The 13,378-nt window shown below is 48.5% G+C and overlaps 7 protein-coding genes across 7 annotated transcripts; 5 read left to right on the top strand and 2 right to left on the bottom strand.

Annotated features, from left to right (window-relative positions):
- Positions 1 to 348: 348 nt before the first annotated feature.
- On the top strand, positions 349 to 3,021 carry YPP1 (Ypp1p; the record flags this gene model as incomplete). Its single annotated transcript, XM_076685956.1, has 2 exons — positions 349 to 357; positions 427 to 3,021. 2 exons carry the CDS (start codon positions 349 to 351, stop codon positions 3,019 to 3,021), a joined length of 2,604 nt encoding a protein of 867 aa, XP_076539771.1.
- A 227-nt stretch (positions 3,022 to 3,248) lies between these two features.
- Positions 3,249 to 3,631, bottom strand: EMC6 (Emc6p; the record flags this gene model as incomplete). The annotated part of the gene is made up of 2 exons (XM_076685955.1): positions 3,249 to 3,512; positions 3,566 to 3,631. The coding sequence occupies 2 exons, from the start codon at positions 3,629 to 3,631 to the stop codon at positions 3,249 to 3,251; spliced, it is 330 nt and encodes a 109-aa protein (XP_076539770.1).
- A 68-nt stretch (positions 3,632 to 3,699) lies between these two features.
- Positions 3,700 to 4,068, top strand: PET191 (Pet191p; the record flags this gene model as incomplete). Its single annotated transcript, XM_076685954.1, has 2 exons — positions 3,700 to 3,710; positions 3,756 to 4,068. 2 exons carry the CDS (start codon positions 3,700 to 3,702, stop codon positions 4,066 to 4,068), a joined length of 324 nt encoding a protein of 107 aa, XP_076539769.1.
- Positions 4,069 to 4,380: 312 nt separating this feature from the next.
- TRVA0_031S00474 (pyridoxal phosphate-dependent decarboxylase family protein) lies at positions 4,381 to 5,865 on the bottom strand (the record flags this gene model as incomplete). Its single annotated transcript, XM_076685953.1, has 1 exon — positions 4,381 to 5,865. One exon carries the CDS (start codon positions 5,863 to 5,865, stop codon positions 4,381 to 4,383), a length of 1,485 nt encoding a protein of 494 aa, XP_076539768.1.
- Positions 5,866 to 7,203: 1,338 nt separating this feature from the next.
- RAD26 (DNA-dependent ATPase RAD26) lies at positions 7,204 to 10,518 on the top strand (the record flags this gene model as incomplete). The annotated part of the gene is made up of 2 exons (XM_076685952.1): positions 7,204 to 7,299; positions 7,351 to 10,518. The coding sequence occupies 2 exons, from the start codon at positions 7,204 to 7,206 to the stop codon at positions 10,516 to 10,518; spliced, it is 3,264 nt and encodes a 1,087-aa protein (XP_076539767.1).
- Positions 10,519 to 10,796: 278 nt separating this feature from the next.
- On the top strand, positions 10,797 to 11,999 carry RAD27 (multifunctional nuclease RAD27; the record flags this gene model as incomplete). Its single annotated transcript, XM_076685951.1, has 2 exons — positions 10,797 to 10,809; positions 10,858 to 11,999. 2 exons carry the CDS (start codon positions 10,797 to 10,799, stop codon positions 11,997 to 11,999), a joined length of 1,155 nt encoding a protein of 384 aa, XP_076539766.1.
- A 238-nt stretch (positions 12,000 to 12,237) lies between these two features.
- On the top strand, positions 12,238 to 12,828 carry TRVA0_031S00408 (uncharacterized protein; the record flags this gene model as incomplete). The annotated part of the gene is made up of 1 exon (XM_076685950.1): positions 12,238 to 12,828. The coding sequence occupies one exon, from the start codon at positions 12,238 to 12,240 to the stop codon at positions 12,826 to 12,828; it is 591 nt and encodes a 196-aa protein (XP_076539765.1).
- Between the last annotated feature and the right edge of the window lie 550 nt (positions 12,829 to 13,378).

Genomic DNA, 13,378 nt, shown 5'->3' with positions numbered 1-13,378 from the left:
TTTTTGTCAGTCCAGAGACTACGCCTGGATCGTTCTCAAATCTACGCAGACCTCCTAGTTCCGTCGCCTCAGAGGCATAAAAATACTGCCAACTATAAATTAGAAGAAATAAGCCTGGTATAACCTTTTTCATTCGTTTATAATTCAGTCCAGTGCCATGCACAGCTATCTGCCGACGATAGAAGGGAACATGTGAAGTAAGTTAACCTATCGGCAGGCGTGTGCACCTCCTTGCTCACCATGATGATCGCATGGCTGTTGGGACCGCCGACGTCACACCTAAACCCATTTGATTCCTCCATTAAACCCCCTTTCCCCGACTTTTGAGGGTTAGACTACACCCATAGCATGGTCTCGGTAAGTAGACGAAACACAAATTTGAGGTTATATGATTTGATCTGAACTAATTGATGGTTTTTTTTTTAGAACTCAAAAGCGGAGACGTACCTAAAATCACTGGACGAGGCCCGTGGCTCCTCAGCATGGACTCGTGTCCCTGAGTTGGCTAGGAAAGTCACCAAACACTCTCCAGAACATGCAAGCTTTGCTAGAGTGGCAGTATTAGAAGAAATATTGTATACACAGGTCCTTTCGATGAATTCCGACCGGCTTGCAGCCCAGAGTGTTAGGGACAAGGCTCAGTTACGGGCTGTCGCTGATGAGCTCAAGGACATTCATTCGCAAACAACTGGGTCCACCGAAGACAGGTATATCCGCGGTGTCGTCTATGGGCACTCCTTGGTGCTTTTGGCAGAGTATAGAAGCGCAATTGACTTGTTGACGCCGTTGGATCCGCCCAGTGGTGCCGCAGCCCGAGGGTACGTAGCAGCAGCCGTGTACCGGCATAGAGCTGTACTGGGGATGGCCCTAGAGGCGACTTCGCAGTTTGATGAGGCAATTGCCACTTATTCAGCTACCGAATTGGTGAGATCAACAGAGTCGCATGAAACGCTGGTATGGGCCGAGGTGCTGTACTACCGGTATAGCATGCTGGTGACTTCAAGAGCCTACAATGACCATCAGCGCATTCTATCGGCATACAGAGGGTACATGGGTGTCTCCAAGTCTATGCGGCAACTCGACCAACTCCCCCCAGCAGTCGCCGACCGTCAGCTGCGGTTACTCAATGCATATCTGGTATTCATGTCCTCTCTCGTGCAGAAGGGGGATCCGGATGGCTCTCGCGAAGAACTACAGGCCATTTCTGAGCTGTATGAACACTACCTGTTCTCGGGATCGCGTCTTCCCACTGCTACGGACTCTAATGCGGCTGTTGAAGAGTACATTGACATCCTCATCCGGGACTGGAAACAGACCGTTCCCCTCGTAGACCAGGACGGCGAGCGTATAGTCGTTACTGACCCCGTCCAAGTACAGTACACCGAGCGCATCCTTTCTACTCTGCGGAAATCCGCTCTTCTCACGTTCCATTCGTGCTCCATCATGCGACACCATATAACGGTGTGTGCCGCGCTTGGCCTATTCGACGAAGCGCTGCTCAGTTTCAAGACCTACGAGGCTTATCAGAGCAAGTTCAAACTGCGTGAGGAGACGGGCGGCAGCTTAGAGAACGCTTCTGGAGATGACGATTTTTCGGCCATCAAGGCGTTTGTGCTGGCGATTGAATTGATGATTACTTACAAAAAAGACGCTCGAAAGGCCCATGCTCTTGCCATTGAGCTGCTGGAGTGGATTCCTAGCCTCCGGGGTAGTGAAACTGAGGCTCAGAAGAACCTGGTCGCTGCTGCCTACGCGGCGATAGCAGACGTCAACGTCTTCGTCAGCGGCGAGGCAGTCGACTATGCCAAATATCTCAAGCACATGAGCTTCGCATTGCAAAGCTACGCGTCGTCTCTCGAAATCAACCCAAACAACACGCGTGTCCAAGTAAACTACGCCGTGCAGCTAGCCCGTAGCGGGCGCATAGCCGAGGCCATCCAGGCTACCAAGACTGGCCTAATACACAATCAGTCGAGCATCATGGGGTGGCATTTACTAGCGTTGCTTCTCTCGATCCACGAGGAATTTGACACGGCCATCAAGGTCATCAATAGCGCTATGGGGATTGAACTTCAGCGGCCGGTCTCCGACCGCATCAAGCATCAAGTGATTCAGATGAAAATGACTCAGGTAGCTCTGATTGAAGCCTCGACTGGCTCAAGCGTTGCCCTGGAGCATGTTCCAGAGGTGCTGGCCCTTTACGCTGCAATGTACCCCGACCACGAAGATAGTAACAAAGAAAAGCCCCAAGACCAGCGAGGGCGCAACGCAAGTACTCCATCGGTGACGAGTGAGAAACTGGCACCAACAAAGTCGCGTATATCGCGACTCAGCAGGCGTTCGAGGTCTCTTCGAAGCCATGACCGTCCTACGGCTAACAACACAAACGGGACTAACGGCAGCATCAACACGGGCGGTCGGGTTGCAAAGCTTCAAAAAGTGACTGCTGGCGATGGGGCTAAGCTGCTCAAGACTATCTGGCTGTGGATCGCAGCACTGTATCGACGGTCTGGCCTCTACACCGAAGCTGAACAAGCGATTATCCAGGCAGAGGACATTTACGGGCCTTCAGCCGAGACGCGTGCAGAGCTCGGCATTCTTATGTCAGCCGAGCGCCCAGTACATGCCCTGGAAGAGTTTGAGGCTGCTCTAGACGAGGATGGCGACAATTTCAGGGCTGCTCTGGGTTTCGCCCACCTTGTAGTCCAGTACTCTACCAGCTGGGGGGACGGTGAAGGCGAAGGGGACGGTGAAGAAAACATAGAGCCACCTGTTCGCCAACTGTTCCTTTCCGAGCGGGATGAGCTGGCTGGCCGGTCACGGGCACTCGGGTTGCTCGATGTCCTGTCTATCCGACGCCCGGGACGAACTTCCTCGGAGTGCTTCTACCTGCTGTCGCAGCTATATGAGCGGGCAGCCCGACCAGAAAATGCCCAGGAAGCTCTTTGGAAATGCATCAAGTTCGAAGAAATTCGTCCTGTACGTGATTTCGCCTGCATATACTACGACACTCCTATGTAATCCTTGTATAATAGTTCACCGGATATCTGCTCACTATGAAAGCCGTTCAAAGAGTTGTCTCCTCCCACAATGATTTTGTCCAAAGAGTAGTCTTTGGGGGACCAGTCCCCCAAACCCCCTGGGGCTCCGCTGCGCGGAGAGATTCTATACCGGCGAATTGGACCATAACTTACTGTTGAGGCCCTTCTAAAAGTTGAATTCATTCATTAGATGCAATATAATAACAATTACGCGTCAACCAAGCCATAGAAAAGAGTCCAGGTGAGCACAAAGCTCGACAGACCCGACAGCATATCATCCAGCCAGATCTCGTTCAGCGGCTTCAATACATATTCCTTCGGTCTCCCTTGGGCCACAAACATATGGATCATACCGCCCACTGCCAGACTGCACGCCACGTAGAAAAGGAACCCGTACTGCGATTCGAGGCGAAGAATGCCTGCCCCGATACCGATTGCCAGCGAAGTCACATTTCGCACAAACTGGATAGACTACCTCCACTGTTAACACCATATCCTTTCGATATCCACCAAATCAGACTCACCTTTTTGTTGCTCTGAATGTTGTCGCCGTAGAGCGGCGAAATATGTGCCTCCTTTTGGTCCTCCATGGTCGGTGGTCGTCTATCGGAGTGCTCACATCCCAAACCAACGACAAAATCATCACCGCCATCACACTATGGGCTCGAGGTAAGTGGGACAGAAGGGCTTTGAGGAATCGACTAACAAGAATAGCTGCAAGGATCAGAGAAACCAAGTGGCGATTTGTTTGCAGAGGTCGCCGTGTGTGCTGATCGACCGGCATACGCCAAAGGAGTGCATCACCGACGACAAGCTGAGGCAGGAGCTGCCTGAGCAGTGCCGGTTTCATCTCATGGCTTTCATGGAGTGCAAGAGAGGCATGGTGGACATGCGGAAGCGCTTCCGGGGGAATGGACGGATGTCTACCGGCAAGTACGACGAGAAGCTGGCCCAGCTTTCCTCTGGCAACTACGATCCGGCAGAGGAGCAGAGGCTTCTTGCTGGCGCCATCCCCAAGAAGGAGTAGATTTTATTGAGGGTGTTGAACTGTCTTGTAAATAGTAAATGTTTTATTTATTCGGTCTTAGCCTATGTCTCTGGGTTCTCTCTTGGTAGATTCTCTTGGTAGATTCTCTTGGTAGATTCTCTTGGTAGATTCTCTTGGTAGATTCTCTTGGTAGATTCTCTTGGTAGATTCTCTTGGTAGATTCTCTTGGTAGATTCTCTTGGTAGATTCTCTCAGCAGATTATCAGTAGATTACACATTAATTTTTCGTCCATCTAGCTCCAGCCTATAATTATATCTAGCCTGTTATTTGGTGGGATATGCATCTATTAGTTACTTAGAAAGCAATCGACCAACTCGGTCCATTTCAGAAATGAGCACATCAATAGTCTCTCTGCTTACCACTGGCGAGTTGACGACAACTCGGAAGAACTCACCCCTGCCAAGCGCGTCAGGAGCGAAATCAATCAGGAACTTCTTGCTCTTATGCAGCTCGTAAACAATGCCTCTAGTAAGCTTAGAGTTCTCCTCAGGCTGAGCCAGCAACTGACCCCTCGGCTTATAGAAGAAACACGTCTGAAGACATGGTGGCGGGAACTCCGACACGAGCTCGAAGTTTGGATGGTCTCTGACGCGAGTCGCAAGGTACTTGGTCACATCGAATGCATGGTCGACTCGTTGGCCATAGCCCTCCCGGCCGAACCAGTGCCACCCAAGATACAGCTTGACCGCGTCAGGTCGTCGACCACAGCCCATTGTAGCATCAGCAAGGTCATACAGCTCATCGTCGTCATCTCGGTGGTTATGGAACAGATATGGGGCTTGCAGTGAGTTGGCAATCTGCATCACCCGTTTGTCAGGCAGGAGCAGGAAAGAGCAAGTCGTGGGAACGCCAAGCATCTTGTGAGGGTTGACAGTAAGACTATCGGCTCTCTCAACGCCGCTGAGCTTGTATCGCTGCTTCTCGGAGAATACAACATTACCGCCCCAAGATCCGTCTACATGGAACCACATTTTGTGCTCCCTAGCCACGTCGCCAATGGCATGGAAGTCGTCGAACGACCCATACACAGTTGTTCCCGCAGTAGCGTTCACATACAGTGGAGTGTACCCATCCGCCTTGGCCTGTTCGACCTTCTGGCGCAAATCATCAACAATCATCCGGCCGTCTGGCGACACTTTGACCTTGAATACTGATTCGCTGCCGAGGCCACAGAAAATGGCCGCCTTCTCTACGCTGTAATGAGCATGCGCCGAGGCGAAAATGGCAAACTTGTATGCACCATTGCCCTTGGTCTTCGTGTCTGGGTACAGGTAGCTTCGGGCAATAGTCAGACTGGTGGAATTCGAGTAGGACCCCCCAGGGAAGGTCAGTCCGCCGGAATGGGGCTCTTTAAACCCAAACAGCTTAGCGTACTCATGGCCTGTCTTGTTTTCGATCAGCGTCAAAGCCGGCGAGACGGTGAAAACATGCGAGTTTGTGTTCAGGATTGACAGCAGGAGATCAGAAGCTACACCCACGGGGTTCGTCGCCGCATATAGCTTGTCGAGGAATCCTTCGTTCCAGGTAACTACAGAGTTGTCCAGCAGCTGATCAGCCTCCCGGAGCAAACCCTCTGGGCCGCTTCCGCTCTCGGGCAGGTCGAGTTTAAGGCTCTTCTTCAGCTCCTGGGGAGTATAGTGGTTCCCAACGTTACCGTCCGGGCTGTCGGCTCGCTTGGCGTACTCGACAAGCTTTTTCGTCAAATTCTCGAGCACAAACTCGAGCTCGGCGGCTCGGTTGCTCTCGAGACTACTCGTCAGACTGTCCATGGTCATTTCTTGAGATTATTTCTCTACTCCAGCGTAGATGGAAGAAGGGGAAGTTTTCGGGTTTTTTCGCTAGTTTATATTCAATAACCGAAAGGGCTTAGCTCGGCGCACGCCATATACCATGATTCATTGATTCCTGCGTATTGATTCACCTTCATACTCGAGAGTCTCACGTTAACGTTTAACTTTTGCTCTACCAACCGGACCGTCTATTAAAATACAAAACAAACATATTATCTATATATTTTCAATTATTAGCTTTTGCTAAATCTGCTAAACAGTTCACTGGATATTGAAAAGATTTTTTCGTCTTATTTTCGAGGATGGTATCATTGGGATCTGCAGATCCGACTTTGGCCTGCATGATACCTACCGGCTCAACGCAACGCACCACGAGAGATTAATACCGGCTATCATTTACCGGTAAATCACCTACAGATGTAAGAACTATTTAGAGAATTGCTCCAGTAACTTGACATTTAGTCAAGAATCGATATAGCTGGAGCAATTCGTAGTTGGGCTTTGGGTATAGGGTGGGTATGTATCTTCGAAGCGGCCTCAGCCGCTGCAATGACTTTAGCTTACGGCGCATCCTCGGAGAATCGGATAGTTGCTGGATATCTAATTCTGGATAGTCTACGAATTGACCATCACTAACTTCATTTTGGAAGTACAATGGTTGCTCTGTGTTAAGCTGGTGATACCGAGTAAATTGAGGCTAATTATCTGTTAACCAATCAGGCATCACCGAGAGGAAATTACACTGTACTTGGCAAAATACCAATGGACTATATGATAGAGATAGCCTACATTATGTAAGGTAGAACTCAAACTGTCAATATAGCGGAATTAGATTTTCTAATTGTCTCTTGATGAACTGTACCTGGTACTGTATTACCGGCACTAATTATCTCTGGTAACAATAGTCATATTGCCGGTTGCAAGAATGATTATATTGACCCTTCCATGGGATACTTGCAAAAGTAACTCATAGACAGAGGATATATCGTTCAAAACCGCGGCACAGTAGGTAGTTAAGATTCTCCGCGTTGAAACACGTCCGCCGCATTCTGTGCGGCTCATATACCGAGGGTGTTCAACTGTCAACTTGAGATGGAGTCAATTCAATTTACAGTGCTCAATGTAACTACTACATATACTGTATATCGTCGGTATTATCACCACCTCTTTATTAGTTAGTTGCCCTTTTAGGGAAACTTGTTGGAGTGGCGATATGAAGATTGCTTTCGCCGCGCGGTACTTATCATAAATTAATTTCAAATCACCGGGTCAACCGCGACTCCAACACCCAAAGTACCAAGAATTACTGACAATAGATTCGCCATGAGTGATGAAGACCGCATAGATACCAATGACATTGCAGAGCTGGACGCTTGGTCCGTGGATCAAGATGATCTCGAAAGAGATGTGGCGAGGAAGGTATGCTAAACGGGGTAAAAGTACGCCGCGCATTCTGGCTAACTATTAAAGGCTACTGAGGCTATGGATAAACGAGACGATGAACTAGATCAAAAACGGCTGGATAAGACTGAGAAAGCCAAAGCCCATTACGAGTCCCAGATCCGCCGTTTGGAACGCCAGCTTGATGATAGAGCGCTGCGGCTCAGCCACAAGGAGAAAATCAGAGATGAAATCAAACGAATTAAGGAAATACATCTGAAAGGGATCAATAGCGACCTTAATGATATTACCTCTCGAATAGCAGAGCGCCAAAAGAATCAGAATATTAGAAATCAAATGGATACTGGAACTTCTGACCGACTCCCCGAAGAATCGGAGCATGACTATCTACTACGAACTGGTAAAATCACGCCCTTTGCAAGCAGCTCGCAGTTTACTACTGCTGCCACAATCCCGACTGAAAGTACCGGGATGTCACACAAGAACCTAAGGCTTCCTGGTGAAGAATTGGAAGAACAGCCAGTTCTAATGACTACCCGTCGACGTAGAAAGCGAATAAAGCGAAGCGATGAAGAGGATAACGACAATTCTGATTCGGAATTTGTCCCCGAAGAGGACGAAGATGAAAGCTATGATGAAGGAATAGAAGCGGAGCAATATGACCTCGATATGTACGAAGGTCAAGTTGCGAGGAAAACTGACGAAGAAGAATTGCGAGGCATGGATGACGGTGATGAAGAATTGTACCAGCAGCGATTAGCAATGTGGATTCGCAAGAGGAAAGCTTACCGCGAATCAATTAACCCTGATGCTGCTGCTGCTGAGACTGGCAATGAATGGGAAATTCCGCACCCGAAAGAGTCCGATGCAGTTCTCGATGGCAAGTTCAAAATACCCGGAGATATATACCCTAGTTTGTTTGACTATCAGCGAACCGGTGTCCAGTGGCTGTGGGAGCTGTATTCACAGAAAGTGGGAGGAATTATAGGGGACGAAATGGGCCTGGGAAAAACAATCCAAATTGTAGCTTTCGTTGCTGGGCTACATTATTCAGGACTCCTCGATAAGCCTGTGCTCATTGTTTGCCCGGCCACAGTCATGAAACAATGGGTCAACGAGTTCCATCGCTGGTGGCCTCCATTGAGAACAGTTATTCTCCATTCCATTGGTACTGGGATGGACATTAAGAAGGAAGAATCTATTGAAGCAATGCTAGAGCAAACCAAGCCCGGAGAAGAATTACCCAGTCGTGGTAGTCTCAAGGCTCGTGCTGGTGCCAAGTCTATTGTTGATAATGTCGTGACAAACGGGCATGTACTTGTGACGACGTATGTCGGGATGCAGATATACCGGGATTTTCTACTGAATAAGGAGTGGGGGTATTGTGTGCTTGATGAGGGCCATAAGATTAGAAACCCCGACTCCGACATCTCTTTGACGTGTAAGCAGGTTAAGACGTCAAACCGTATTATCCTTAGTGGTACACCGATTCAGAATAACCTAACTGAACTGTGGAGTCTGTTTGACTTCGTTTTCCCTGGTCGTTTGGGCACTCTTCCCGTGTTCCAGAACCAGTTTGCCGTTCCCATTAATATTGGCGGCTATGCTAATGCAACTAACGTTCAAGTCCAAACAGGATACAAGTGCGCAGTTGTGCTTCGAGATATGGTCGCGCCATACATGCTGCGCCGGATGAAAGCAGACGTCGCATCTGATCTGCCCAAGAAGAGTGAGAAAGTTCTATTTTGCAAGCTGACCAAGATCCAACGCGAGAATTACACCACATTCCTAAAATCTGACGAGATGAAGTCAATTTTCGCAGGCAAGAGACAAGTTTTGTTCGGTGTTGATATTCTGCGAAAGATTTGCAACCATCCAGATTTGGTACAGAGAGAAGAGCTTTTGAGAAAGAAAGGATACAACTATGGCAATCCCGCAAAGTCCGGGAAAATGCAGGTTGTGAAATCTCTAGTTGAGCTGTGGAAGTCACAAGGCCACCGAACGCTGCTCTTTTGCCAGACAAGACAAATGCTTGACATTTTGGAGCTATTTATGCGAAGGCTCTCTGGAGTCGCTTACTTGAGGATGGATGGCTCTACTCCAATTGGTCAGAGACAAACTTTGGTTGACAGATTCAACGAAGACCCATCTATTAATGTGTTTCTACTTACCACGAGAGTCGGTGGTCTCGGCATTAACTTAACAGGCGCGAACCGGGTTATTATTTTCGACCCAGATTGGAATCCATCCACGGATGTCCAGGCTCGAGAGAGAGCCTGGCGTCTGGGCCAGAAGAAGGACGTTACAATCTACCGCCTTATGACTGCAGGTGCCATTGAGGAAAAGATTTACCACCGGCAAATTTTCAAGCAGTTTCTCACAAACAAGATTCTGAAGGACCCCAAGCAACGGCGATTCTTCAAAATGAATGATCTTCACGACTTGTTTTCTCTGGGAGACGTTGATGAGGAAGGCACGGAGACTGGAGGTATGTTCAAAGGTACTGAGGTCGCGACTGCTTCATCGCGTCTTGGCAAGAGGAAACGAAAGCAGGACAATGAAGACGACCTGGCCAAACTTGTGGGTATGGATGGTGTTGCTGGCTTGGAAGAATTCCAGACAAACAAGAGCGAATCAGAAGAGACGAAGAATGCGGAAGATGACGACCGAATTCTTCAAGGGCTTTTTGCTAGCTCGGGGGTCCATAGCGCCTTGGAACATGACGCAATCATGGATGCTTCACGTCCTGACACTGTCATTGTAGAGAGAGAGGCACAACGAATTGCGAACCAAGCGGTGCATGCTCTGAGAGCGTCTCGTCGAGCGGCGCGGCAGCATGAAATTGGAACCCCTACTTGGACTGGTAAGTTTGGCACTGCTGGCCGATTTGGTGCCAAGTCTCGTGGCGGGACTCCTTCGCCTACCCCGGATAACGGCAAAAAGATCTCATCTTCGTCTATTCTTCAGAGCATCAGGGATAAAAAGGCTCTTGAAACGAAGGCGGGTTCTGCTAGCGGGGGATCTGCTACAAGCAAGCAACAGACTGCTATTGAAAACATGAGGAATTTCCTGGCAACGGCTGAGAACTTGCGGGCTCCATCTCCGGCGTTAGTTTCTGCAAGCGGAGTTGAGGTGAAGAATTCTCAAGACATAGCCACGATTCGGCAAATGTTGAGGCAAATCGCTGAGTGGCAGCCTGACGAAAAGAAGTGGAAGCTCAAGGATGAGTTCAAATAGATCTGTATATACCCATTACCTTGATTCTGCATAAGCTGCTCTCATCATACTGCGTTATTTATTGTGAGTTTAATATAAGCACTGACATATGCCTAGGCGTAAGAATTGGTACTATAGCTGGTTCTATGCGTCTCGATTGTGGACCTTCCTAGTTTGGACTCGCGTTAATTGAAGAAAAAAAACGCGTGGTGGCGCGCCCGCGTATCTCCCATTTATTTCTACGCGTCGGTCCATTTCCCTTCCTCTTTGATCTACAGTACCGTGAAATATATCTAAAAATGGGTATTAAAGGTATGTTAACGGGACAAGAAGATGTTCGCGATTGACTAACAAGTTTAGGACTTTTCCCACTTATATTTGACAATGCTCCTACAGCGGTAAAGAACCTGGACTTCAAAGCCCTCGGTGGGCGCAAAGTAGCAATTGATGCGTCCATGTCGTTATACCAGTTCCTAATCGCTGTTAGACAAACGGATGGCCAACAGCTACAGAATGAAGAAGGAGAGACTACGTCGCATCTTGTAGGGATGTTCCACCGAACGATCCGGATCGTAGACAATGGAATCAAGCCAGTATATGTGTTTGACGGTAAGCCACCAGAGCTCAAGAGTGGCGAGCTGGCCAAGCGACTGGCTCGAAGAGACGAGGCAGAGAGAAAGCAGGAGGAGATTAAAGAGACGGGCACGGCCGAAGAGATCAGTAGATACGAGAGGCGTCAGGTCAAGGTCACGCGAGATCAGAATGAGGAGGCTAAGAAGCTGCTGAAGCTCATGGGCGTGCCCTATGTCGAAGCGCCAGGTGAGGCGGAGGCACAGTGTGCTGAGCTGGCTCGGGAAAAGAAGGTTTACGCTTCAGCATCTGAAGATATGGACACTCTGACGTTTAACACACCCATCCTGCTTCGACACATGACTGCTCCTGAATCGAAGAAACAGCCAGTGGTCGAGATCGATACGGAGAAAGCTCTTGCCCTGTTGGAACTAACTAGGGAACAGTTTATTGATCTGTGTATTCTGCTTGGATGCGATTACTGTGATCCGATCCGGGGTGTGGGTCCGGCTACTGCATTTAAGCTTATCAAGGAGTATAAAAGCCTTGAGAAGATTGTTGAGCACCTCAGGGCCAAGGAGGGCAAGATTAAGGTTCCCGAGGACTGGCCGTTCGAGGAGGTGCGCAAATTATTCAGCAACCCGGAGGTTACCCCGGCTAAGGACATTGACATCAAATGGGGTGAGCCTGACGTAGAGGGCCTAGTTGAATTTTTGTGCAAGCAGAAAGGGTTCTCTGAAGACCGAGTACGGGCGGGAGCTGCTAAACTGAAGAAGGGCTCTAAGACTACGCCCCAGGGACGAATTATGGACTTTTTCACGGCGCAGCCGCAGTCGAAAGGTGAGATGCAGGCAGCCGCGAAGCGAAAGAAGGAGGCTCTGGCTGCGGAAAAGGCTAAAAAGAAGGCCAAGATTACCAGCAAGAAGCGATAATCAATTTTTGTTATTACCGTTGAAAAAAATCAATGGTTGTGCTGCTATTTAACTTTAACGCCTTTAAACCATTTGTTAGCGGGCCAACGGAGGTACACATGTAATAGAGTTAAGGTCAAATCCGAAGTTACTCGGGTCGGCCAATTCGAAATGGCTTTTTAAATATCGAATACAAATAGCTGCGATGAGCCCAGATGTCATCAGTTTGTAATTTAAGCCAGAGAAGCTTTTCCAATAAATGGCGTTTAGTTCCGCGTATTATGTGCTTATGTCTGGCCCTTTGGCCGCGGTAGCTGTTCCTGCGGTCACTGTTGAAGCCCGACAGTTTGTTATTCTCGGCAATGCACGAGATGTAATGAAAAATACCCAGCTGAATCTCGATGCTGTGGTAAACGATTATCGTCAAACTTCCGATAGAGCTGGTGCTGCAGCGATTACTGAAGTCTTTAATGGTCTAGATGCTCAGATTGATATCGGCATAGCTACCGTCTCCAAGGCTATTGAACCGTTCAGCTTTGGGGCGTCCAAGACTGCTGGCAATGCTCTGCTTGGACCATTTGTGCAGTCGGTGGCAGATGGCTTGGAGGCCGTTGTTGGTAACGTTGTCGGCGGTTCTCTTGACCCCGCGGACTTTCCAGTTATCAGCTCTCTGCAGCAAAATATTAGCCGACTCATCAAGCAGTCGCAAGACTACCGCATCAATGTCACTCGGCTTCAGTTAATCCAGACTCTACTTCAGAATTCTTTTACAAGCGGGCCGTATTGCGTGCCATCCGACATTCCTTTTCTAGATTTACCATTCCTACCGTTCCCGCACCTGCGTATGTGAAAAAAATATGTTTATGTATAATAATTGCTACCCATTTTACAAAAGACTATTACGAATATTACAGTGAATAAGGTCAGAATAACAAGTCATATAACTTGGACACTCGCGGGAGCTCTACGATACCAAGCAATCGTCGCCAAGGTGACAAAGAAATTCGATCTTCAAATCTAACATATTCTCTACCTACTTTCTAAATCTCCCCCGCCATAGTAATAATCCATATAAAGCTGGTTTTCAACTATTTCCATATCTTAATGGCTATGAAAATGCTGGCTAAAGGCCTTTTTTGGATGTGGTGATGCACGGTAAACACAAGCCGCACGCGATCGGCACGGAAATCTGTGTACAAAGTCGCGTCTTTTTTATTTTTGGCTGCCTGGGGACACAGTCTGAAACGGCCAATCTCCAGAACGCACCAGAACACATTGGTGGCATTTGAAGTAGACTTTGGCATAAAATCAACCAAAGATCAGACCGGCACTATTACTAAAAGGTTGGTGACCTTTCGATCTTGTCAACTTTGCACTAAAAGCCTAAGGTTGGGGATTTG

The sequence above is a fragment of the Trichomonascus vanleenenianus genome, assembly GCF_965637985.1.
Source record: "Trichomonascus vanleenenianus strain CLIB 3782 genome assembly, contig: TRVA0_031S, whole genome shotgun sequence".
Classification (NCBI taxonomy): domain Eukaryota; kingdom Fungi; phylum Ascomycota; class Dipodascomycetes; order Dipodascales; family Trichomonascaceae; genus Blastobotrys; species Blastobotrys vanleenenianus.
Note: the sequence above shows the minus strand (reverse complement) of the source record. Positions and strands in the feature narration are given on the sequence as shown.